General features: G+C 53.8%; 1 protein-coding gene across 6 annotated transcripts in view; it reads left to right on the top strand.

The window, feature by feature from the left end:
• CHD5 (chromodomain helicase DNA binding protein 5) overlaps nt 1-25,021 on the top strand; it is a 32,623-nt gene that overhangs the window by 628 nt on the left and 6,974 nt on the right. The window contains exons 2-42 of one of the 6 annotated variants that reach the window (XM_085558836.1): nt 592-722; nt 3,316-3,495; nt 3,938-4,056; nt 4,543-4,781; nt 5,160-5,284; nt 6,375-6,498; nt 7,887-8,053; nt 8,138-8,356; nt 8,839-9,045; nt 9,126-9,337; nt 10,340-10,471; nt 10,972-11,080; nt 11,377-11,568; nt 11,654-11,854; nt 12,194-12,328; nt 12,743-12,864; nt 13,028-13,201; nt 13,865-14,006; nt 14,212-14,343; nt 14,814-14,931; nt 15,377-15,501; nt 15,836-16,067; nt 16,144-16,269; nt 16,398-16,570; nt 16,719-16,893; nt 17,308-17,400; nt 17,800-17,888; nt 18,075-18,208; nt 18,414-18,558; nt 18,743-18,902; nt 19,028-19,107; nt 19,227-19,353; nt 19,669-19,776; nt 20,056-20,193; nt 20,428-20,536; nt 20,718-20,850; nt 21,044-21,239; nt 21,415-21,575; nt 21,669-21,783; nt 21,894-21,944; nt 22,163-22,825. In XM_085558836.1, the coding sequence (XP_085414962.1) occupies nt 592-722; nt 3,316-3,495; nt 3,938-4,056; nt 4,543-4,781; nt 5,160-5,284; nt 6,375-6,498; nt 7,887-8,053; nt 8,138-8,356; nt 8,839-9,045; nt 9,126-9,337; nt 10,340-10,471; nt 10,972-11,080; nt 11,377-11,568; nt 11,654-11,854; nt 12,194-12,328; nt 12,743-12,864; nt 13,028-13,201; nt 13,865-14,006; nt 14,212-14,343; nt 14,814-14,931; nt 15,377-15,501; nt 15,836-16,067; nt 16,144-16,269; nt 16,398-16,570; nt 16,719-16,893; nt 17,308-17,400; nt 17,800-17,888; nt 18,075-18,208; nt 18,414-18,558; nt 18,743-18,902; nt 19,028-19,107; nt 19,227-19,353; nt 19,669-19,776; nt 20,056-20,193; nt 20,428-20,536; nt 20,718-20,850; nt 21,044-21,239; nt 21,415-21,575; nt 21,669-21,783; nt 21,894-21,901 (5,807 nt within the window). In that variant the 3' untranslated portion in view covers nt 21,902-21,944; nt 22,163-22,825. Of the gene's footprint in view, nt 1-591; nt 723-3,315; nt 3,496-3,937; nt 4,057-4,542; nt 4,782-5,159; nt 5,285-6,374; nt 6,499-7,616; nt 7,691-7,886; nt 8,054-8,137; nt 8,357-8,838; nt 9,046-9,125; nt 9,338-10,339; nt 10,472-10,971; nt 11,081-11,376; nt 11,569-11,653; nt 11,855-12,190; nt 12,329-12,742; nt 12,865-13,027; nt 13,202-13,864; nt 14,007-14,211; nt 14,344-14,813; nt 14,932-15,376; nt 15,502-15,835; nt 16,068-16,143; nt 16,270-16,397; nt 16,571-16,718; nt 16,894-17,307; nt 17,401-17,799; nt 17,889-18,074; nt 18,209-18,413; nt 18,559-18,742; nt 18,903-19,027; nt 19,108-19,226; nt 19,354-19,668; nt 19,777-20,055; nt 20,194-20,427; nt 20,537-20,717; nt 20,851-21,043; nt 21,240-21,414; nt 21,576-21,668; nt 21,784-21,893; nt 21,945-22,162; nt 22,826-25,021 lie in introns of those variants that run through there. The other 5 variants (XM_021534257.3, XM_085558835.1, XM_085558834.1 and 2 more) reach the window with 5 other exon arrangements.

Below are 25,021 nucleotides of genomic sequence, written 5' to 3'. Positions count from 1 at the left end.
CTCATAAATCAAAAATAAAGATACAGGCCTGAAGCCGTGTGGAAACTAGCTGGGATGCACTGGGTTTGGGGAGATAATGGTCGGAAGGGGAGGTGTGCAGTAGCTTCAGTACCTCTGCCCAGGGTCTGAGCTGGTGTGAGCAGCCCGGAGCAACCTGGCACCTGTGGCATCCATTTTCCTCATGAACCCTTCCTTCCTCCTCCACTGCCTGTGTTTTTGTGAGCCCTGCCTGGGGGTCGGAAAGGTGAGAGCCAAGTGCTCCCCCAGTGTCTGCAGGCCCAGGTCAGCAGGAGCAGCAGCACATGGGATGTCCCCATGGCCATCTCTGAGAGCGCACTGTGGGCTGCCCACACCTCCGTGCTGGGTGTGAGTGGCAGGAGGATCTGGGCATGGGAAGAGCTGAGGCTGGTGCTGCTGAGCAAGACCCTTGAGGGGCACCAGTGGGGCAGCTGCCAGTGTGAGGGTCTGCAGGAGAGGCCACAGAGCTTTGTGTCTTGTGGCCTGAAGCTGCTGCGCAGGTGTGCTCCTCTGTCATGGTGAGCATGGTGTCCTGTGCCATCTGTCCATGTGAGCTGTCCCTTTTGTCCTCAGAAGAAGATGATGGGGTGCTGGAAGCATTGGATGAGTTTTTTGCAGAAGACCAAGTTGTGGTACAGAAAAAGAAGAAATCCAAGAAGCTGAAAGATGGCAAGGCTGCCAAAATCAAGAGGAGGAAGAAGGAGGTAACTGCATTTTCTCACACTGAGCTGAGGCTCCTCAGCTGTGGTGCAGAGGCAGCAGCTCAGAGTGCTGCTGGCAAGCACCTCTTGGGTCTCTGTGGGTTGAAAGGAGGGTCATTATTGGGGTTTTTCCTCACTGAGCAAGTGCTCTCCCAGCCTGGGGAGGTCACCCTCTTGCCCCTGGTGTATCTTTTCCAGCTTGGCTGCTCAGGAGTGGCAATGTCCCCTGCCAGTGGCCTCTGGGGAGCAGCAGGGGGGAGAAGGGGCCTCTGTGCCTCCTGGCAGTGCTGCAGGCACCTGCCCCACAGGAGCAGCTCGGCTCTCGTGGGTACACTGGTGTGTGCAGTGGTACTGTCTGACCCCACGTGTCGAGGTCTTCCTGCCCATACCACAGCTCAGCACCTGGGGACAGCAGTAAATCTGGCTGGCATGAGCTGCACCACCACAGCATCTAGGGCTCATGTTCCAAGGAGGGAGATACAAACCACCCTGCTGGGACATGGCTGGGGCAGGGCTTGGAGGTTTCTGTGGGTGCTGGTGTTGGCTGCACTATTCTACCTGTGTGCAAGGGAGATGGTCCAGGGGCCTCGAGGACGTGGCACATGGAAGGGCTCTTGGGAGAACAACCGTGAGGATTTGTGTCCCAAGGGTCAGGCCTGAGGCTGCACTGGAGGTGTGCTGCTGGGTTGAGAAGGCTGTCTGGCCCTGCTCACTGATGTTGTGCCACATGGGCTCTGCTTCCCACTGTCCCGTCCCCAGGCAGTGCTGGACATGAGGCCAGGAGCAGACATCTTGTGTGCTGGCCCTTTTCCTGCCTAAATGTAGACAGGCTGCTGGGAAGAAAGGGTGAGCAGTGATGGTTCCTCAGCCCCCCACTTCCCTTGTTGGGGCTGGGGAGAAGCTGCTCACCCAGCACAACTGGGGATGTCCCCCCCTTGCCCAGGGAGCTGTAAACAGATCTGCTGGATGAGGTATCACAGTGAAGTGCTTGTGCTATGGGCAGTGCTGTGATGAGCTGCTGGTTTAAAGACAGGTGATTCCATCCTGCACTGCCTCTTGCTGTCGTGGCCCCAAGGAAGCTTGTTTCTGTTGTGGCCATGGTGATGTTCTCTTTCTGCAGGTACCACACAGGCTCTCTGCCCCCTCTACCTCTCCCTATCTTAGGCACAATTTTTTCCCTGTGCTGTTTTCTGAGAGGGGAAAAATAAAACACAACTCCAAGGTATTTTCACCTCTGCCCCTTTGCTGTTGCTGCTGACCTGCCTGATCCCTGCAGCTGTGTGTGCTGAGCTTGGCTGCTGCCGAGCTGGGGATGGGGAGGAAATAACAGGCTGAGAGCCTCCATTTTTTAAAATGAACGCCTTGTGTTGGGCAGCTTTAACCAAGTTCCACCTGTGGGAGACTGTCCCCTCATCTGTCAAAGCCAGGGAGAAGCTGGTGCTGGAGCTGTCACTTGGCATGAAGCTACACCCCAGCTGCCCTCGGGGTCAGGGGGTAAAAGATGGAAGGCCTTGAATGGGGCTTCCTTTTCCTGAACTTCTCCAGAGTTGTGGAGGCAGATGAGCCTTGTGAGGTCGTGAGGTGAGGTGTGAGGCCAGTGCCTGTGCCCGCTGCAGTCCCCGGGCTCCTCGGGGCTGCCATACCGCGCTGCCGCGAGAATTTGCTGGCAGCAGCCGCAGTGGAGCCGGGGGTGATGCACAAATCGGTGCTGCAGCCGCGCGGAAAAAAATCCACGCGGAACAGCCGGGCTGTGCCTGGAACCTCAGCACAGGCAGATGAAGGTCCTTGGCAGGGAAGGCAGCGGAGAGGGAGATTCAACCTGTACTGCAGCAGTTCCCATGGAAACCAATTATCCTGTGCCCAATTCCAGCTGTTCCTAACTCCGCTGAAGCAGCGGCGCGGGCTGCTCCGAGCCAGGAGGACCGGCCAGCCGGGAGGGAGCCCCGGGGATCAGCGCCCAGGGCTGGGCTGGTGGCACCGGGCAGGATGGGCAGAGGGAACTGGGATCAGGCCCGGGAAGGGCTGGCAGGGCTGGGCACTGTGCTGGCTGGAGCTTGAGCCCTGGTGCTTCTCAGTGCCCCGAGGGACCGGGTGGCATCTAGAGGGACCTGGACAAGTGAGGAGGGGCCCGTGGGAACCTCGTGCAGTTAGCAAAACCATGTGCAGGTGCTGCACCTGGATCACGGCAACCCCTGATATCCATCCAGGCTGGGCAATGAGAAATTGAGAGCAGCCCTGCTGAGAAGGATTTGGGTGTGCTGGTTGGTAGGAGGCTGGACATGCCCTGACCGTGTGTGTTGGCAGCCCAGGAAGTTACCAGAGTGCTCTGCCCAGCAGGCAGCCACGTTCCTTGGGATGGTGATTAGTTGTGTTACTGTCAGTGTTGTGCAGTGGGTCATGATCTCTTCAGAAATAAACAAAAATATCCCCTGGGCAGTCCCTGCTCTGGTTTTCTGGGAAAGTGTAGTCATCAGAACCTGCTCCTTTCTGACTGTGGGGAAGCAGAATTCATCCATCCGCTGGAGATGGGTGGTTTCATGTGGGAGGAGATTGAAGTGGGGACAGGCTTGTTCTTCACTGTCCCTTTCTGTTTTAGGGGAGCAATGATGAAATGTCAGAAAATGAAGAGGAGATTGAGGAGAAATCAGAGAGTGAAGGGAGTGACTATTCTCCCAACAAAAAGAAGAAGAAAAAACTGAAAGACAAGAAGGAGAAAAAGCCAAAACGAAAGAAGAAGGATGAAGAGGAGGATGACAATGAGGATGGAAGTTTAAAGGTACAGAAGACTTCTTTACTCTGAGCTGGTCCTAGTGCCTGAGGCCAGGCTTGGACAAGAGGAGTTGAGGGTTTAATGAGAAACCCTTGGGTTTGGCAAGGATGAGGCTGCAGGTGACTGGGACAGGAGAAATTCTATTACCTTGGTACTTATCTTGAGTGCAGGGAGAAGTTGAGTTTCTTGGAGCTGTGAAACTTGCCAAGACCTTGTATAGTGTTACATGGTGGGGAGCATTTGCATGGTGCTGTGTTAACTTGTTTCTTGGGACTGCATGAAGCATTAATTTATTAAGCGCTTGCGTGTGCTATTTCATAAATCCCAGAAACAAATCCCTGCATATCACTGACCAGGGAGATGTGGGGCACATGACAGAGCCAGCCTTGTGCTGCTCATCTGCAGAGCCGTGGCTGTTTGCGTTAATGATGACTCTCTAAATCTCCAGGAGCCCAAGAGCTCAGCCCAGCTCATGGAGGAATGGGGTCTCGATGATGTAGATTATGTTTTCTCAGAAGAGGATTACCATACTCTGACGAATTACAAGGCTTTCAGCCAGTTCCTCAGGTAGGGAAATGTGGACCTGGTGGTTGAGGTTTGGGCATTACTCAGTCAGCAGATGAATTGTGAAGTCAATTCTGCATCGCCAGCTCCTTGTTGCTTCTTCCTCCCAACTCAGTCCTCAGAACTCCATTTATTTGGAGGATTGACTGGAAACAACGGAAGCATTTTTCTCTCCTGCTCTCCAAAGCCCCATATTTTGTGTGTGCTTATTTGAAAAGTTTCATGAGAAAAACAGTGTTAATGAATTTCTGCTTGTACCATGAGCCTTTCAGAGCACAGCAGATATTTGAGGGAAGGGAAGTCTCTGAGGAGATTTAGGTGCCCCCCTTACATCTATTTGCTTAAGGAAGCAAAGGTTTCTTCTGCCTCCCCCTGAAACTCCTGCTGGGAGGCACCGCTGCCAGGCTGAAGCACCAGCATGGTGAGGGCAGGAGCAGACACACAACACAGTGCTGCTAAACGTGGTTCTCCCTCTCCCGTGCCCTGCAGGCCTCTGATTGCCAGGAAGAACCCCAAGATCCCCATGTCCAAGATGATGACAGTGCTCGGTGCCAAGTGGCGAGAGTTCAGCGCCAACAACCCCTTCAAGGGCAGCTCGGCGGCGGCGGCAGCGGCAGCGGTGGCTGCAGCTGTGGAGACTGTCACCATCGCCCCGGCGCTCCCCGCCAGCCCCCAGCACGCTGCCCTGCCCACGGTGGTCAGGAAGGCCAAGACCAAGGAGGGCAAGGGTGGGTGCCACTTGTGGGGGGCTGCTCTTGCCAGTGGCGTGTGACTGCTGCTCTGCCAGCAGAGCTGGCACAAGGCTGCAGAGCACAAGCTTCAGCAAACCCGGGAGGAAAAGAGGATGCCAGAGTGCTGTCTGCAGCTCCCGTTGTCCTTGAGGTCCTTGAGAGGCATGGGTTCATGAACCATGGTAGATCAAGCCTCTGGGCCTGCTGGATGTTTGGCACTTTGTGGCAATTAATTAAGCTGAGCGGCAGTGGGAAAGTAGAGGGATCTCCCTTTGTGCCGTGTTCTGCCTTGGGAAGTTGCTGTTACAGTGTGCTGGTGGGTGATTTGGGTGACAGTTGTTTGCAGAGTACCAGATAAGTTTTCCATTTCTTCAGGTCCAGGTGTACGGAAGAAAATCAAGGGCTCCAAAGACGGGAAGAAAAAGGGGAAAGGGAAAAAGATGGCAGGCTTGAAATTTCGGTTTGGAGGAATCCCCAGCAAAAGGAAAAAGGGCTCCTCTGTAAGTTCTCAGGGCTTTGGGTCTGGGAGGGAAGTACTGGGACAAGCTCTTGTTTGGGATGGGGCGCCCACCCCATGTCAGGGTGTCACAGCCTCACTTTTGCCCCTCCATGGGGCACTAGGCCCTGATCAGCACATCCACTTTCACCCGTGTCCAGGCTCAGATTTGTGAGACTCGTGTCTGGCCACAGCTTTTGCTAAAATCACATGACCCTGTTTACTTCCAGCAGTGTGGGTGATAATGCCATCATTTCAGATTTCATTCGCAAAGGAGTTCTTCAGGGCTTGCACTGCAGCTGAACCGTGCATCACAGAGAATTCTGGGATGCTTTAATTGCATTAGCAGGGTCTGCCCACGGCAGCTGGAGTCCCGTGGCATTGCCTGGGATGCCACAGCACACTGGGCTCTTCTCAGTGCACCAGTATCAGGCATGTTTCAAGGAGTTAGCAGCATTTAAAAGAATAATGTCCTTAGATAACAAGTGACAGGGGGTGGGGCTCTTCTAGGTGTTGATAATATTAGTCAAACCCCCTCAGCTCACTGTGTTGCAGTTCCAGCTCTAATTTACAGAATACAACCTGTTTGCAAGCACATCCGTGTGTTGAAGATTGAAGGGCAGGAGCCACTCATTGCTGCAGATTTTTCAATTGTATCACAAAAAATTCCTCCCGTGCTTCTAGAGCCACACATTCACCTTCCAGAGAGTCACAAAGAGCTCCTGCAGCTGGAGCCTGAGTGCCTGGTTAGGAGTGTCAGGATTTGCATTCTTGAGTCTACCGAGTAAGAGTTCAGATGTGTTATTGTGTTTTAAATCCATGGAATGCTGGGCCTGTTTTGACTCCTTTAATGCTGTGGGAATGCCAAGTGTGAACGCCTGCATGCATGGACACAGGAGGGATGGCATGGCTGAAATAGGTGTCAAAAGAGAGAGAGGGAACAAAGTTCTGCCAAGGACTGGAAAAAGGGGTCTTTGGATGCACAGGATGGGAGTATAGGGTTGCTCCTCTCCAGGGGAACACAGCCCCAGCAGTGGAATGACAGCTGGGTGCCAGCACTTGGACTGGGTGTGCTTTGCTTTTTCCCTCTGCAGAGCGAAGAGGAGGAACGGGAAGAATCCGACTTTGACAGCGCCAGCATCAACAGCTCCTCCATGCGCTCCGAGTGCTCGGCTGGCCTGGGGAAGAGAGGGAAGAAGAGGAAAAAGAAAAAGAGGAGTAGGCCATCCTTTGTACTCTGTTCCTGTTCTGTTTGGATTTCCCTGTTCAGATGGTGCTTCCCTGGCCCGTGCAGCTCCGGGCTGTGTCTGCCACTGGCTCGGAGGCAGAGGATGTGCCTGTGTCTGTGCCTATCTGTGTGAGTGGACTGTGAGGTGCTCTCTTGGTGTCCAGGCCCTGCTGCTGGGGGCTCGTGCCTGCAAGGAAGTTTAAGAGTTTGTGGGGTTTCCAGGGAAGTGATTTTCTGAGGAGCAGCCCCTGGAGAGATATGGCTTGTGGCAAGCTCCCAGCAGAGCAGGGTGAGAAGGTGTGAAGGCGAGGGATGTTGTGTCTGTGTGAGGTGTGCAGTCAGGCAGGTGGCAGGGCTGTGGTAGCGTTGCAGGGGTAGGGAGGCATGTGAACCATGGAAAGGATCTGTCAGGATCTGCCAGTGGCTGTGTGGCCACATTTGTGTGTGTGTCCCTTTGTCCCTTCCCAGGTGGATATTGTGCCATAGCACCTCTGTCCTCGTGCTGCTCTGGAGAGCAGCCCCCTGTGCTGAGCACGTTGCCTTTCTGTCTTGTGTCCTTGTTTGGCTGAGCATTGTTTGAGATGAGATATTTCAGATCCAGGCATGTCCTTTGGCTTCTTAGCTTTTCTGATGGATTTTTGCTTCCAAGAAATGGAAGGGCAGCTTCTGGGCTGGCGATCAGTTAGGGTGTGACACTGGCCAACCTCCCCACTGGTCAGCAAGGTTTGGACTGGCTGGATAGCCCCACATCTTGTGTGTGAAGGGCATTGCTTGTGGCCTTGTGAGGTCCCTGGTGCTGGATGTAGGCAGTTCCTGCTGCGTGCTGGAGGAGTGGAAGGTTTGAGTTCCATGGCAGGAGTTTGTAGCAGAGCTGGGAATTGAGATGAGCCATTCTGGCACTTGCAATGCCTCGTTCCTCTGCTCCTTTTCCCTTCCATGATGTGTTGAGAGTGCTCCTGCCTCTGTGCCAGGGAGCCCTGAGGAAGAGCAGAGTAGTCCCAGGAGAGGAGTCCTGTCCTTGGCCGTGTCACCCTTGCATGGTGCGTTTGCAGCTGGTGCTGGTGCCTGGGGAGGTTTCTCTGACCGGCCTCCCTTGCAACCTCTCCAGGTTCTGGCATTCTCCATTGAGAGCCTGAAGGAACCAAAGGATGATACAGTGTGGAGAGAGAAAGAGAGACAGAGGTGAGATGATGCTGTGTGCCAAGGTGAACTGTGGTGCTGAGGGACAGAGAGGTAGTGGGAATTAACAGGAGGGGTCTGAGGTGAAATGCTGTCCTTATTTCCTTAACTGTATGGTAGAGGAGCAAGTGTCCCATTCCCTCCGGGAGAGCTGGCTGCTCTGCCACCCCTCTGACTGTCACCTGTCCCTTGCTTGCAGTTGAAGAGGGGGACGGGTACGAGACCGACCACCAGGACTACTGCGAGGTGTGCCAGCAGGGCGGGGAGATCATCCTGTGCGACACCTGCCCCCGCGCCTACCACCTGGTGTGCCTGGACCCCGAGCTGGAGAAGGCCCCCGAGGGCAAGTGGAGCTGCCCCCACTGTGTGAGTGGGGTCGGGGCCCCTCGGGGCTGGGTGGCTGCTGGTGTGGTTGAAACCCTGGGTGTTACACTGGCTGTGCTTCCCCAGGAGAAGGAGGGCATCCAGTGGGAGCCGAAGGAGGAAGAGGAGGAGGAAGAGGATGGTGGCGAGGAGGAGGAGGATGACCACATGGAGTTCTGCCGGGTGTGTAAGGACGGAGGGGAGCTGCTGTGCTGCGACACCTGCCCGTCCTCCTACCACCTTCACTGCCTGAACCCGCCGCTGCCAGAGATCCCAAACGGTGAATGGCTCTGCCCACGCTGTACAGTGAGTGTTACTAGCATACCCATTCCTTACTCTGTCCCTGCTCCTACACCTGCCTGGCCTGCCAGCGGCTCTCTGGCTGCTGCTGCCCCTCACAGCCCTGCCCTCTGCCCCAAACCCCTCCCTGAGGAGTGTTGCTGCCAGGTGTGTGTGCCTGAGGGCGCAGGGTTGGCTCTGGAAGGCTCTGCTGCCTCTGTGGTCTTCCTGTAAGAATTGCTGGTTGGCATCCTGGCCTGGTTTCTGATGGGATGTCAAGCCTTGTTCCACATGTGGCCTATGGAGAGGGGCCTTTTGTGCCTGGTGGCAAGACCTGTCCCCGTGGGGGATGCAGAAGTGTCACAGACACTTCTCAGACACCCTGTTCTGGCTGCTGTCTACTTAGCACTGAGGGCCCCCTTCTGCCCCTCAGTTCCCTGCTCTAGTTCCCTGTGGCTCCTGGCAGGGTCTCACCTTAAACTCCTGCCTGTTTGCCTCTGTATCCCCAGTGCCCTCCCCTGAAGGGCAAAGTGCAGCGCATTCTGCACTGGGCCTGGAAGGAGCCGCCGGCCCCGCTGCCACCCGTGCTGCCCGCCGCGGACCCGCAGCTGGGTCTGCCCCCGCCCAAGGTGCTGGAGGGGATCCCGGAGCGCCAGTTCTTTGTCAAGTGGGCAGGCCTCTCCTACTGGCACTGCTCCTGGGTCAAGGAGCTGCAGGTGAGCCCACGTGGCATTGGTGTGGAGCCCCTGCCCGGCCCCAGCGCCCGAGGGCTGAGCGTGGCTCCCTCGTGCTGCAGCTGGAGCTCTACCACACCGTGATGTACCGCAACTACCAACGCAAGAACGACATGGATGAGCCGCCGGCCTTTGACTACGGCTCCGGGGACGAGGACAGCCAGAGGGAGAAGCGGAAGAACAAGGACCCCCAGTATGCCAAGATGGAGGAGCGGTTCTACCGCTACGGCATCAAACCCGAGTGGATGATGATCCACCGCATCCTGAACCACAGGTGAGGAGCCTGTGAGCGAAACTGTGCCATCCTTCTGCAAGGCCAAAACCCTGGGCTGGTGGGATTCCAGCTTCTGGCCTGTGCTGAGGTCTCTTTGCAATTCCACCACCTTGGGCTGGTGGGATTCCAGCTTCTGGCCTGTGCTGAGGTTTGCTTCTGGGCTGAAGCTGAGGATGGAGGGGGATCCATGCTGCCTTATTTTGATTTCTGCTATGTTGCACATTAAAAAATAGCGTTTTAGCAAATTTTCCCAAAGGTGGATACACGGTGTTCTACTCTTCCCAGTCATGCTGTTTGGGTCCTGTTACAGCCTAACCATTCTGATGCTGATGGGGATGGTGCTGAGGGGAAGAGTTGGAGCATGTAGCCAACTTCCTTACAGAACCTTGACATCGATGTTTCTTTTCTGTAGAAGAAATTCCCTGTGAATGAGATGTGCTGTGCAGATGGGCTTTCTGCACTGAGTGGCTTGAGATATGTCTTTGTTGAATTTCTACATTTCAGGTGGCAGCTTGAAATATCAAGGAGTAGCAGCAGCTCTGCTGAGAGGCTGTGTGGCAGGAAAGAACTAAAGCTGTCTGTCTGATTTTTGTCTGAGCTTTACCTTGTCCACAAAAAAGGCAGTGGGTTTCCCTGTAGGCACAGACTCAGACTTGGAAGTGTGTTTATTCTGTTTTTAGTGTAAGTAGAACTTCCTAGACTGGTGAATGCTGCAGGTGAGAGGGGAAGCACTGGTATCCATCCAAGCCTGGTGAAACAGAGAAATGAGGTTGTTAGTGGAATGGAAAAGCAGCCTGTAAAGCTTAATGGTTTGACACCCTCAAAGATGAATAGGCATTTCTGCTGGAAATGTCAATATTTCATGTTTTTCTACCTCAGTTTGGATGTCCTGATCTGGTGGTGAAGGCAGAGGATGAAGTATCCAGCTCTGTGGAAGCAGATCACAGCAAGCTGCTCCCAGGGGCTGGTGGCATTCCCTGATAAGTTTTCCCTGTGTTGCAGCTTTGATAAAAAGGGAGACATCCATTACCTGATCAAGTGGAAGGACCTGCCCTATGACCAGTGCACCTGGGAGATTGATGACATAGACATCCCCTACTATGAGAACCTCAAACTCCTCTACTGGAACCACAGGTGTGAGCCCACAGCTGGGGGAGCTGGGCAGAGCCAGGGCAGCCCCTGCAGGTGTTTGGGACACAGAGGTGCCCCCCTTTTGAACACATTGGCACTGCTTGCAGTGATTTCTCTTCAAAGAGCAATAGCCCAGCATTGATGAAGGCTGGCCCTCTTGATGTGCCATTCTAGGGCTGCTGGGCAATCCCACCTGCTCGTTTGCAGCCTGTGCTCCCCTTCCCCTGTGTCTGCACTGCCATGGGATCCATGGTCTCCATGGCCATGCTGCCTGTTTTGGGGGAAAACCACAGTACTCTGAGTTTGCTGTTTTTCATTCTGGAGACTCTTGTGTGGACTGTTGTGAGGGGAAAATCAATATCCTGTTAGTGCCCCTGCTAACGGACCAGAGGAGCTTCTGTGGGGAGAGGGACAGTGGAATGTGGGAGGTGTCTCTGTCCCTCAGCTTGGAGCTGAGAGAAGAGTGACCCCCTGCCATTCCTTATGTGTGCTGGCTGTCACAGGGAGCTGATGCTGGGGGAGGACACGCGCCCTCTGAAGAAGCTGAACAAGAAAGGGAAAAAGCTGAAAGAGGAGAAGCTGGAAAAGCCTCCAGAAACACCTCTTGTGGATGTGAGTGAGAGTGGTGGGGACAGTGTGGTGGCATGGGAACCTGGAGGGAGGGTGGGCTGTCTGTGCCCTTGTCTTGTCATGCTGTCCTCCTCTGGTTCCTTTGGGAACCCTGTTTCCATTGAAAATTCTGGAGTGGTGTTGCTGTGAGGAGCCTGGGGGCTGGGCAGTGTCAGGGACCATGTCTGTGTCTCCTTTGGAGCTGGTGGATGTTACAAACCCAAAGAGGGGTGTTCTTGGGTGTAGGGCAAGGAGAGGTAGGTGATTTTCACTGCTCTGTGCCATGGCTCTCTTTTCAGCCTACGGTGAAGTTTGACAAGCAGCCGTGGTACATTGATGCCACGGGAGGCACGCTGCACCCTTACCAGCTGGAAGGGCTGAACTGGCTGAGATTCTCCTGGGCACAAGGGACAGATACAATCCTGGCTGATGAGATGGGGCTGGGGAAGACAGTGCAGACTATTGTGTTCTTGTATTCCCTGTACAAGGAGGTGAGTGGGGCACCTGGCAGTCCCCGAGGTGGCTGAGAGCTGCTGGGTACAGGGAGAACAGCCTGGGCTCTGTCTTCCTGAGCAGGGCCACTCAAAAGGGCCGTACCTAGTCAGTGCCCCCCTCTCCACCATCATCAACTGGGAGCGTGAGTTTGAGATGTGGGCACCTGACTTCTACGTGGTGACCTACACGGGGGACAAGGAGAGCCGGTCGGTCATCCGGGAAAATGAGTTTTCTTTTGAAGACAACGCCATCCGCAGTGGGAAGAAGGTCTTCCGGATGAAGGTGGGAGCTGTGTCTGTGCTGTCAGTAAGAAGGGGAGAGGAGAATTTGTCCTGGAGAGGGAGGCTGGTTAGATCCCTGATCAGCTTCCCACAGAGGGGAAGCATTGTTTACAAACGCAGAAAATTTGTGATGAGCTTTACTGATTTCTGCCAGAGCTTTTCTATATCTGTTGCCCCCTGCTTGGTTCTGATTTGGGATGTTCTGCTGGCACGACTCAGCAATGCGCTAGGCGGTGCAGCCCTCCTCATCTTGGATCCCATGCAGCAGCAGCAAAGGTGGAGGCTGTCCTGTTGGCTGCTCTCTTATCCCAGCTTTTCTCTCCCTCTGTTCCTCCAGAAGGAAGCCCAGATCAAGTTCCATGTCCTGCTCACGTCCTATGAGCTGATCACCATTGACCAGGCAGTGCTGGGCTCCATAGAGTGGGCCTGTCTGGTGGTGGATGAAGCACACAGGCTGAAGAACAACCAGTCCAAAGTAGGTGGCAGGCGTTTGTGAGTGATTTTTTTTTTTTCCCTCGCTTTTAACATCCCCTGGCATTAAAAGCACTTCAGCAGCAGGAGAGGCAGCAGCCTGGCTGCCTGACAGTCCTTGGACAGGCTGTCATGGAAGGGAATTGATCCCTCTCCTTCCTTTCCCCTTTACCTGGGCTCAGTGCAGTCTCCAGCTCCTGGGACGTTCACTGTCCCTAGTGCAGGAGGAGACAAGTGGTGTGACCCAAGGATGCACAGGATTGCTCCTGTGCTCTGTGGGAATGGCTGGGAGCAGGACATGCTGGCACCCTGCTCTGTGTGCCCAGCATGGGGGTCACTGCTCAGTCTCCGTGTGCACCCTGCAGAGTCCCACAGTGACACATTGGTTCCTTGCACCCAAACTTATTTCTTTTTCCAGTTCTTCAGAGTACTGAATAGCTACAAGATCGATTACAAGCTGCTTCTCACAGGGACTCCGCTCCAGAACAACTTGGAAGAGCTCTTCCACCTGCTCAATTTCCTGACTCCAGAAAGGTTTAAGTAAGTTGCACTTACCCAGGCCACCAGGGTGGCTCCTCATGAGCATTATCTCCTCTTGTGCCTTGAGAGCTCTGCCCTGGTTTTTAAGTCATAAAGCAGCAGATCCCTTTGCTTTCACCTGCCCCTGTTGCTTAGTGCCATGGGGGTCTGGCTGCTTCCACAGCAACCTGGAGGGGTTCCTGGAGGAGTTTGCAGACATCTCCAAGGAGGACCAGATCAAAAAGCTCCATGACCTGCTGGGTCCCCACATGCTGCGGCGGCTCAAGGCCGACGTGTTCAAGAACATGCCGGCCAAGACGGAGCTGATCGTGCGTGTGGAGCTGAGCCAGATGCAGAAGTGAGTGATTCCAGTGCCTTCCCCAGGGGTGTCTGGCTTCCCCCAGCATGCTGAGGTGTCAGAGGCACCGTGCTGGCCTGTGGCCTGCTGCAGGAAGCGTGTCTCACCAAGAGGTTTGTTTCATGTGGTTGGACTGGGCCCTGTGCAGTCCTTGGGGCGTGGGAGGCTGGCAGTGTGGCTCTGCTGGCTCTGGGGGCATGGAGAAAACACTGAGGCTGCATCCCCTTCTCCCATTCCTGGCACTAGGACATGGCCTGTGCTGCTGGTGTGCCTGGGTCAGCCTGGAGCCAGCTCTGCTGCAGCTCTGGTTCTGCTAGGCTGACCTGTTCAGCTTCAGGGGCATCTCCTGCAGCCCAGGGCACCTGCAGGAAAGGGCTTGTCTCTTCTTCCCCACCTGGTGGGCAGGAGGGCTTGGCTGGCATCAAGCAGAGGGTGGTGGTGGAGGTGCTGTGCCCCTCAATCCATCCCACTGCCAGGGCTGTGATCCCCCCAGAGCAACTGGAAACACCCAGCACTAGGTGCTAAATTGCTTTTAAAACCCTCCAAATGTCCCTTTTGCATCTCCAGTGACACTAGGGGGGTTTAATTCAGTGCCCTCCTGTTTGTGCCAGTCCCACACCTGCCCCAGCTGACACGGTGTCTGTCCCATTCTCCCTCCTGTAGGAAGTACTACAAATTCATACTGACAAGGAACTTCGAAGCCCTGAATTCGAAAGGTGGTGGGAACCAGGTCTCACTGCTCAACATCATGATGGACCTGAAGAAGTGCTGCAATCACCCCTACCTGTTCCCTGTGGCAGCTGTGGTACGTCCCCTGCCTTTGCACCCTTGGACATGTCTCAGTGTTGAGTGGCAGCTGCTTCCATGATCCTGCTTTGGTTAACACTGTGGGTTTCCATGCGAGTGGTTTCATACAAGGACTTAGTTTTTTGTTTTGGAAATGCAAGTGAAGTTCTCCATGAGGTTAATGTGGGTTGTCCTTGTGGGCACTGACCATGCTGCCTTCACAGGAGGCCCCTGTGCTGCCCAATGGATCTTATGATGGGAATTCTTTGGTCAAATCTTCTGGGAAACTGATGCTGCTCCAAAAGATGCTGAAGAAGTTACGGGATGGGGGTCACAGAGTTCTGATCTTCTCACAGGTGAGAGCAGGGAGGGATAATAATCAATACATTTTTAAAGGAATTTTTAAAAATTATGTATGGGAAATTTGTGCTGGGAACAGACAGAAATAGGTGGAATAGCTGGTGACAGCTTCTCCCCCAGGCAGCCATGGCAGTAGTGGTGCAAGGGCTGTGTCCCAGCTCGCTCCTGAGGGACTGCCTGTCATGTTTAAGAGCTCGATTAACTCAGGACAGGAAAAAGACAACAGTCACGAGGCTCCTCTTTGGGGAGGGACAGTCAGACACAATTCCTTCCTGCTGGCAGAGCTGCCTGTAGAAGATGGGATGTGAGTGTTGCTGCCTGTTGGCTGTGCTTACTTTGCTGACCGTGCTGTGCCTCCACCACCGAGGCCTCTGGGCTGTGGGCAAGGACCACAAGGGGCAGGGCAGCTCCCCAGGGGAGGCAGGGGTGTTTGGCCATGCAGACCTTCTCATGCCTTGCCCTGTAGATGACAAAGATGCTGGATTTGCTGGAGGATTTCCTGGAGTATGAAGGCTACAAGTACGAGCGCATTGATGGAGGCATCACCGGTGGCCTGCGCCAGGAGGCCATCGACAGGTTCAATGGTACTCACCTTCCTACCTTGCTGAGGGGGCCATGGGGGCATGACAGTGTGTGGCCAGCAGCAGTCATCTGCCAGTGCCCAGAGCTTGTGCCAAACTCGCTGGTCTGGCTTCCTATGGCACTAAGGGGCTGCTCGTACCATGCTGTTAAAATCTTTGAGTTGGTTCCCACAAGGAACCTTGACTGTGCCAGCAGCTGTTCAGCTGGAGGGGCTCCTGCCTTTCCCTCCAAGAGCTCAGCAGATGACAGAGCTTCCCCTGTGCTCTGCAGCTGGGTTCTGCAGCACCTGGTTCCCAGGGAGCTATGTGTTTTCACTCCTTGACACCTCTGCCTCTTGCTTGTTGGCTGCAGGAGCCATTCTGTCCCTCTGAAATGGTGCTGCTCCTCTCTGTGAGCTGTGCTTCTTTCTTTCTCACCTCTTCCCACCTCTGGGTTTGTCGTTCTCAGCTCCTGGGGCTCAGCAGTTCTGCTTCCTCCTCTCCACCCGTGCCGGTGGTCTGGGCATAAACCTTGCTACGGCTGACACTGTCATTATCTATGATTCTGACTGGAATCCCCACAATGACATCCAGGTTTCTGACTTTCTCTTTTCCTTCCTGTATAGTAAGTACCTCTCTGGCTGTGCTCTCTCTTTGCACACCCTCAGTGGGATTCAGTATCTTCTCTTGAGAGCTGCTGACACTTTCTCCTGTGTTTGTGGGTGTTTCTGCTCAGCAGTCCCCTTCCCGCACCCTCTGGCCTCATCCAGGCCTCTCTGCAGTCTAGGAGACGCCTGACATATAAAACTGCCTCCCCCTTGTGACAGTCTCACTTCTCCCTCATTCTTGTCCACAACTGGGTGCCTCTCGTGCAGCTTGGAGGGTGAGAAGCATGGCCCTCTTGTCCAGCTCCGTCCTCTGCCCGCAGGCGTTCAGCAGGGCTCACCGCATCGGGCAGAACAAGAAGGTGATGATTTACCGCTTCGTGACCAGGGCCTCTGTGGAGGAGCGCATCACCCAGGTGGCCAAAAGGAAGATGATGCTCACCCACCTGGTGGTCCGCCCAGGGCTTGGCTCCAAGTCAGGCTCCATGACCAAACAAGAGCTGGATGACATCCTCAAGTTCGGGACGGAAGAACTCTTCAAGGATGATGTGGAGGGTGAGGTGGGAATGCTCTGTGTGGGGCAGGGCCCTCTCTGAGCTGCTGGGCTCACTCTTCTCTCCCTGTGCCACAGGCATGGTGTCTCAGGGACAGCGGATTGCAATGCCAGATGCTGTTACCCCCTTCTCGGACACGCTGTCAACAAAAGGGGGTGCAGCAACCCCCGGCATGAAAAAAAAGCATGGTAGCACCCCGCCAGGTGTGTAGCCCCTCTTTGCTGGGGGGACTCATCCCCCTCCCTATCCCCTCACCTGAGCCTGCCTGGCTCTGGAGCGGACTGTCCAGCACCCTCATTTGCACTGCTGTTCCCCTGGCTGTGCTCTCCAGGTGACAATAAGGATGTGGATGACAGCAGTGTGATCCACTACGATGACGCTGCCATCTCTAAGCTTTTGGACCGAAACCAGGATGCGACTGATGACACGGAGCTGCAGAACATGAATGAGTATCTCAGCTCCTTTAAAGTGGCTCAGTATGTTGTGAGAGAAGAGGACGGTGTGGTAATGTGATCAGTATCATGTCTTACAATCACCCCTTTGTACATCCCTCCGTGTTCCCTCTGCTCCTTCTCCTGTCCCTGCGAGTGCTTGGCATGGGGCAGGACCCTTCCTGCTCTGTGTGCTCAGCTCCTTGTCTCTGGCTCTGCAGGAGGAGGTGGAACGGGAGATCATTAAGCAGGAGGAGAATGTGGACCCTGACTACTGGGAGAAGCTGCTGCGGCACCATTATGAGCAGCAGCAGGAGGATCTGGCCAGGAATCTGGGGAAAGGGAAGAGAATCCGCAAGCAGGTCAACTACAATGACACCTCTCAGGAGGACCAAGGTATGGCCACAGGTGCTTGGCTCCTGACCAGGCTCACGGGACAGACAGAGTTGTCACTTGGTGTCTCTCTGCAGCTGGTAGATTGCCTGGATCTGTACTTCCCAGATTCCTAAACTTTCTAGTGTAGAAATTCTCAAATATTTTTTTTCTATTTATTAGTTGGTTTGTAAACTCTGGTTTTACTGGAAGAATCTAGGAAAGACATGTCTGTGGGCAAAATATTTCAAATTCTGTTTTTGCTGCATAATGGAATGCTAATTCTGTAAAGCCTGAGAACATGATTTCCTGTTGCTGTGTCTCCCTCCCCTGCTGCCTGGCAGTGAATGCCTGTCATACCCACAAGCATGCTCTGACCTGTCCAGCACATGCCTCCCAGGCAGGGTCTTCTAACCTGGCCTCCCTTGTGTTCTGCAGAGTGGCAGGATGAGCTCTCTGACAACCAGTCAGAGTATTCCATTGGCTCTGAGGATGAGGATGAAGACTTTGAAGAGAGGCCAGAAGGCCAGAGTGAGTTGATGTGTTTGTTGATACTTCCTGGGATTTGGAAGCATCAGGAGTGTCTGGGTTGGAGGGACTGGTGTGCCCAGGGCTTTTGTCAGGGGACCATGTCCCTGCTTTCTATCAGGTGAGGAGCTTCCCAGGGCAGGGAAGGCAACCAGCTTCTTCCTTAGCCTCTGCAGTGCTGTGGTCTGGTCCACCACGAGGAAAAGGCATGGTTCCCTCTTGCCTGGGAAGGGCAGAGGAGTGTCCTGGCCTGGGGAGTGGTGGCTGGAAGGGACCCTGCCGCCTGGGCAGGTGCTGTGGTGGGTTCTGATCCCATCAGGAGGGAGGGCAGGAAGCCTGAGGCACATGAGGTGTCTTTCCTTGGTGCCTGGCCCATCCATCACTGAGGCTGCTTGGCTCTAGGTGGCAGAAGACAATCACGGAGACAGCTGAAGACTGACAGAGACAAACCTCTCCCTCCTTTGCTGGCAAGAGTTGGGGGGAACATCGAGGTGAGCCTCAGCCAGAGCACAGCCAGTGCTGTTGCTCCCGGGCTGCCTGAGGGCTGGATCCCTCTGTGCTGAATCACTGGGACATCAGTCTTGGTCCAGCAATGCCTGTCACAGCTGTGAGGCTCCAGGATGCTGCATGCTGCTGAGGCCACTCTGTGATCCCAGCGATGCCTTCGCTTCCTGCAGGTTCTGGGCTTCAATGCCCGTCAGCGCAAGGCATTCCTGAATGCCATCATGCGCTGGGGAATGCCACCCCAGGACGCCTTCAACTCCCACTGGCTGGTCCGGGATCTGCGAGGGAAGAGCGAGAAGGAGTTCAGGTACAGAGCTCCTGGCAGGCAGGCAAGGCTGGCAGCCTGCACCCCTTCACTGTAGGCTCTTTTTGGGGAGGCAGTTTCATTGAGATGGCATCTCTTGTTCCCTTCTTGGGTGTGAGACTTTCCTCATCCGTGGGTGACAGGACATGTGCATGCTGGGTTGAGCAGGGAGGTCATGGGCCAGGACTGAAGTCTGGCTTCCCTGCAGGGCCTACGTGTCTCTCTTCATGAGACATTTGTGTGAGCCTGGGGCCGACGGCGCTGAAACCTTTGCGGACGGCGTTCCCCGGGAAGGGCTGTCTCGCCAGCATGTGCTGACTCGCATTGGGGTCATGTCACTAGTAAGGAAGAAGGTGAGTGAGTAAAATTATGAATGGGCCTTTTCAAGAATGTTCTGGACGCTTTTCCTGATGGGGTGGGTGCAGCAGTCCTGCTGCTTGGTCACTCTGTGTATGAGCAGCCTGGACACGCCGACTCTGTGGCACCAGCTGGGAATGTCCCTGCTCTGTTTGACCTGACCACGTGTGTCTGTCCCAGGTTCAGGAGTTTGAGCATGTCAATGGGAAGTACAGCACCCCAGACCTGCTTCTTGAGGGCCCAGAGGGCAAGAGATCCATCGAGGTTGTGTCTTCAGATCCCAACACGCCTGTCCCAGCCAGTCCAGCACACACACACACAGGACCAGGGGCCCTTGCAGGTATCCAGGGGGTTGTGGCTGGGGTCTGGCTTGGGAGGGAAGTGGACCAAGGCACCAGGAGGTTTTGCAGGTGTTTTACCCATTGGGCCCTGCTCAACAGCTTCCTGGCTTTGCTCTTCCTACAGACAAAACAGAAGCACAACTAGGGTTCCATGAGGAAAAGGACCTGGTGGAACAAAAGCCCAGAAAGGTGTCCGACAGCCAGGTGAGGTGGTTTTGTTCAGCATCTCCTCCAGGAAGTTTCCCCTGCTCTGCCTGGGAGCTTGGGGCACTCTCTAGGGAAGGGAGGGCCAGGCTGATCTGGAATGGGTGCTTGGCATTTAGGTACCTGCAAGTGCTGAGGTGGAGAGTGAAGAACACCCGGAAAGCTGCGACAGCAAGGAGAGGCCAAGGAAAGAGAAGCAAGAGGACTGTGAAAAGGCTGAGCCTTCTTCTGAGCCCCTGGTGAAAGGTGAGGCTCTGTATCTTCTGTGTGTCACTACGGGAAACCTGAATGTCACAAAGTCCTGCAGAAATTCCTGAAAAAACAAGTTGTAAATTGCATGAAATGGTCATTTTGGGGACATTTGTTCCTTCAGATGTCTCAAGGAAGAGGGAAAAACAAAATACATTTATTTGATAAAGTGCAGAAGAATGTTCTCTTTGAAGTTCTTTGAGCATCTTGAACATACAAACAATATAGTCACTTTACCCTAAAAGGGAAAGCCTGTCTGGATAAGTAGGTTGTTCCCTGCAGAGCATTTTCCATGTCAAGCATTTCTTGTAGGCCTGTTCCCTCCTGCAGACGAGGGGATTCAAGAGCAAGAAAAGCCTTTGGAGAAGGCGGAGTTGAGCAGCAGCCAGGGGAAGGGGGAGGATAAAGAAGTCAAACCAGGTGAGGCATGAGGCTTTGGAGAGAGAAGAGTGGGAAGAATTCCCAGAGTGAGGCCAGTGCCTGGCACAGTGACAGAGTGTGCCCACAGGGTGGTGGCAAAGATGCCATCAGCACCAGCACAAGACCCTGTTGGGGTGGGCACTGCCTGTGTTAATGGGACCTGCTGGGAGGGGTTGGTGGCTTTTGCAGCAGTGACTGGCTGTTACTGGGGCAGGGGTGACACCAGTGGCTCTAGTGGTGGAGCACAATTTAGGCCAATTCCTTGTGTTTGCCAAGCAGAGGATGGCAAGGAGGAGGAGAAGGAACCAAGCGATGCCCAGCAAAATGGTGACAAAGAGGAAGAGGAGGATGGAAAGAAGGATGACAGAAACATGAACTTCAGATTCATGTTCAACATTGCTGATGGTGGCTTCACAGGTAAGAGTGAGAGACGAGGTGCTGGCCTGTTCTGCAAAGCTGCTGCAGAGGCTCTGAACCTGTTCAAGGAATGTGACCCTTGTGATGGGCCATGGATGGGCTGGTGCTTTGCTGGCAGCGGCAGACCTGGGTCTGGGTGGTCCTGGGAGGTTCCATCACTCGCCCTGCCTGCATGCTGTGCATTGACCTGCAGTCCAGCTGCCTGACCAGGCTGTCTCCCTTCTGCTTCCACAGAGCTGCACACGCTGTGGCAGAATGAGGAGAGAGCTGCCATGTCCTCAGGCAAGATCTACGACATCTGGCACCGCCGACATGACTACTGGCTGTTGGCAGGAATTGTCACGTACCCTTTGACCTGGCAGAGTGGGAGGCAGCGAGGCGAGAGAGGCTTCTCTGGGGGTGTGGGAGCTGGGCTAGTGCTGCAGTGATGAGTGGGGAGAGGGTTTAGGGCCTCGGTGTCGCTGTGGGGTGGTGGGCAGGCTGTTAGCTGGCTGGTTCTGCCCTTGACATTTCTCCCTTACCAGTCATGGCTATGCCCGCTGGCAGGACATCCAGAACGACCCACGCTATGTGATCCTGAACGAGCCCTTCAAGTCAGAGATACACAAGGGGAACTACCTCGAGATGAAGAACAAGTTCCTTGCTCGGCGTTTTAAGGCGAGTGGCAGGTCCAGGGCTGGTGAGTCCTTGTCGGTGGGAGGACCAGAGCAGCACCCTGAAGCCAGGGGGGAGTTTGCCAGCAACTTCTGTGAACGAAGTGGGGAGTGGACTTTGTGAGGAGATCTGAGGTTTACTGGTTTATAGTGGGGCAGGGTCTGGTCCTTAATCTTTCCTCTCCTGCACCTCCCAGTTGCTGGAGCAGGCCCTGGTGATCGAGGAGCAGCTGAGGAGGGCGGCGTACCTCAACATGACCCAAGACCCCAGTCACCCGGCCATGGCACTGAACGCACGGCTGGCAGAAGTGGAGTGCCTTGCTGAGAGCCACCAGCACCTCTCCAAAGAGTCTCTGGCTGGGAACAAGCCTGCCAACGCTGTCCTGCACAAGGGTGCGTGCCTGCAGGGCTGGGTGAGCCTGCTCTGAGGCTGGGAAGGGTTCCCCACCCTCACCTGGGGAGCCAAGCCAGGTGTCCCCATCTTGTGTTCTCTCAGCCAGGAGCTGCCTGCTCCTCTCAGCTTGCTGGGTCTGGCAGGCATCCCAAGTACCTTCTGCTTTACTCGCAGTGCTGAACCAGCTTGAGGAGCTGCTGAGTGACATGAAGGCTGATGTGACACGCTTGCCCTCCATGCTGTCACGCATCCCGCCCGTGGCTGCCCGGCTGCAGATGTCAGAGCGGAGCATCCTCAGCCGCCTGGCCACCCGTGGAGGGGATCCAGCTGCCCAGGTCTGTGGGGACAGGCACAGAGCCCTCACTGTCAGGGTCATGGTCAGGTCAGGGTTACAGGTCAATGTCTTTTCTCCCTCCTTGCCTCCCCAGGGCTCCTTTGGCTCTGCTCCGATCTTCAACAACAACTTCGGGCCAAGTTTCCGTGGTCCGGGGCCAGGTGGGATTGTCAACTACAGCCAGATGCCTCTGGGACCCTATGTGACTGGTAGGTTGGGGTTTTGCTCTGGGGCAGAGAAATTCAGAGGGTGGATTTGGGTGGTCCAGGAGTGCCGCCAAAGGACAGTTGTGAGCAAGGTGTTTCCTCTGTCACCACAGATATTTAGCAGTTCCCATGATTTCCCCCTGCAGCTCCCACTCCTAGCTGAGGTAAGGCTGTGCTTTCTTCCCTCTGGGCTCTGTTTGCTGGGGAACATGAAGGAGTGGGGAGCTAAATGGAAGCTCCATTTTGGGCTGTCCCCCCAGTGCCTACAGTATCTGACTCTGGCCTCTGCCTCAGTGGAGGTGGGAGCAGATCCCGCAGGTGGGCTTGGCATGTGGGGAGGGCCCAGATCTGGCTTATGGACAGCCCTCCTCTCTTCTCACAGCAGCCCTGGGGGACAGGCCCCTGTCCCTGGCCACGAGCTGCTGTTGCCAGAGGTCGGCAGGGAAATTGTGCCAGCATTGCCTGTGTGGAAGACAAGCTGCTGCCGGCACTGCCGCGCTGTCCCGCTCCCGCTTCAAGTGTGCTTTGCCTGCTGCAGCCCCCGTGGGAGCGGCGGGGCTGGGGGTTTGTGTCCGTGTACATTTTTTGCACTTTCTTATTGAAGACTTGAAGAGTTTGTCTGGGCAAGGTGGGCTGAGGGGAGGGAGGGAGGGAGGGCGGGCTGGAGTTGCGGTGTTTGTCTGGTTGTGTTGGCAGGTGTAGGGGTGAGTGGAGGCCAGTGGTGCCATGTCCCAGCCGGCTGTGCTCCCCAGCTTCCCCCTAAGGGCCGTCTCTTCGTCCTGGTGGTGTTTGAGCAAGCCCACACCCGTTGCTGCCCTGCTGGAATCCCTGGCACTGCTGTAGTGTGGCTGGGGGTCCACATGTGCCGGGCTTGGGGCAGGCAGATGGAGGGGATGTGGGTGGGACAGAGGGGACAGCTGGAACTGGGATGGGGACGCCTCGAGCGTGGTGACACCGGCAGCCGTAAGCAACGCCCCTGCATCCGCTTCGTGCTTTGTGTGTCCCGGTTTCTGTTCTGTGTTTTAATAAATCCTTTGGGAAGGACGCAGTGGAGTCTGGCAGGTGAAGGGATGGTGGGGCAGCCTCGGGGGGGGCCTGGCCGTGGTCTTGGTACCCCTGTTGTTCTGCACATGTCCACAGACACACACATGTCCACAGACACAGACATCTACACACACATGTGCACATGGAGACACAGGGACATGCACACATGGCCACAGACAGACATGATAATATTGTGTGTATCTACACAGATACTGTAACCTCTGCATGGTGCACATGTCTACATCACCCCCACACGTGTACCTCTTCATATACAGCATGTGTAGATCTATGTTCACATGTGTAGATGTACACAGAACTGTTTTAGATCTATATGTGTGCATATATATCTTTAGGTGAGCATACACAGCTATAAATACTGATTTATTTAGGTACTGCTATGTGGGTGTGTACCTGTGTATCCACACCTGTATATTATACAGGTCTATATAATGTATTTGTGGTTTTAATAGATGTTTGTGTACATATATACTTGTGAGTGTGTGTGTGTGTGTAGACACAGGTATGGGTAGATAACATATATGTAAATAGGATAGATCTATACACGGTATGGATGTATATATCTATATTTACAGAGGTAAATACATATATGTAGATATACATATATACACATACATATATGTATATACACATGCATGTAAGAATACACATAGATGTATGTTTTTAATCTGAATATATGCTCATGCATACACATGCATGTGTAGGTGTATCTACACATCTCTGTATCTCTGTATGGCTATATAGGTGTATTGATCTTTGTGTATGTGTACACAGACAGACATGTACTTGTAATTTTCATATATTTATACATAAATGCAGATGCAGGTAAAGGTGTATATCTATCCTAGACAGATAGTACATGTGTGTGTATATACACAGAGACACATATGTATTTGTTATTTCACACATATATATGAATGTATGTTTCTGTCTGCACACAAACATCCATGTAGTTCTGTAGACAGAGGTACACGTATAGGTAAAGCTGTAGAGGTTTAGCTGCAGGTAAATCCATGTACCTAAAGATGTAGGGGTGTGGATGTGGGAGGTGTGCACACTGACTCTGAACCATAGACAGAGGGGAGCTTTGATGTCATGAGTGGGTCAGAAGAGACACCCCTGCCCTGTGTACACATGCACATTTATAGTGGGGCTGTAGGTGCAGCCATGGCCAGACAGCAGATAAATACACACACATTGTGCATGGAGCTCACACACACAGTGTGGAGTTTTCACAGTGCACAGAGCTCTCGGAGTGGGCAGAGCTCAGTGCACAGATCTCACAATGTGCACAGAGCTCTCGGAGTGTGCAGAGCTCAGTGCACAGATCTCACAATGTGCACAGACCTCTCACAGTGTGCAGAGCTCAGTGCATAGATCTCACACACACTCCAGAGAGCTCACACACAGAGAGCAGAACTCAGTGCAGAGGTCTCACAGTGAGCAGAGTTCAAAGAGCTTCCACACACAGTGCAAAGCTCATACACATGCCCAGAGTGCACAGTTCACACACACAAAGTGCATAGAGCTCACACACACTGCACAAAGCTGAGGGTTTGCACATGCACTTACAGTTTTTGTATTTATGTGTGCACAGATAGAGGAAACTGCATATAAATGTATGTGGATATGGATACGTATATATAGATACAGGCAAAATGTTTGTTCTGCAGAGTACACAGACAGCTAAAAAGAGATGCATGTAGCTATATTGTTCTCTCTATAGCTTTATGTATCATCTCTCTATCATACATGTATCCATATATATAGCTATAGTTAGACATACAGCTATATATATGTAGCTATAGCTGTATCTAAATTACAAATGTCTGTGTCCATGTGTATATATGGCATATGTTTATAGATGTATAGACATGAGTATATAGTTAAAAAGCTGGGTATGGATATAGAGACATCTACACATATATCTGTATATACACATCTATCTGCATATACACACATTTAAGTACATATCAATAATTTTCATGTGTGCATATATCCATACAAACATGGATGCTGCTATAGCAATATATTTACATGGATATGTGCACATCTATATATTACATATATGGATCAACTGAACCATGTATGTCTGTATATACACAAGCACATGTGTCTGTGCATATATACATTATACATGTATTTTTCAGAGGTGTGTGTACACATCTACATAGAGGTA

The sequence above is a fragment of the Lonchura striata genome, chromosome 21 (genome assembly GCF_050655825.1).
Source record: "Lonchura striata isolate lonStrDom1 chromosome 21, ASM5065582v1, whole genome shotgun sequence".
Classification (NCBI taxonomy): domain Eukaryota; kingdom Metazoa; phylum Chordata; class Aves; order Passeriformes; family Estrildidae; genus Lonchura; species Lonchura striata.
Note: the sequence above shows the minus strand (reverse complement) of the source record. Positions and strands in the feature narration are given on the sequence as shown.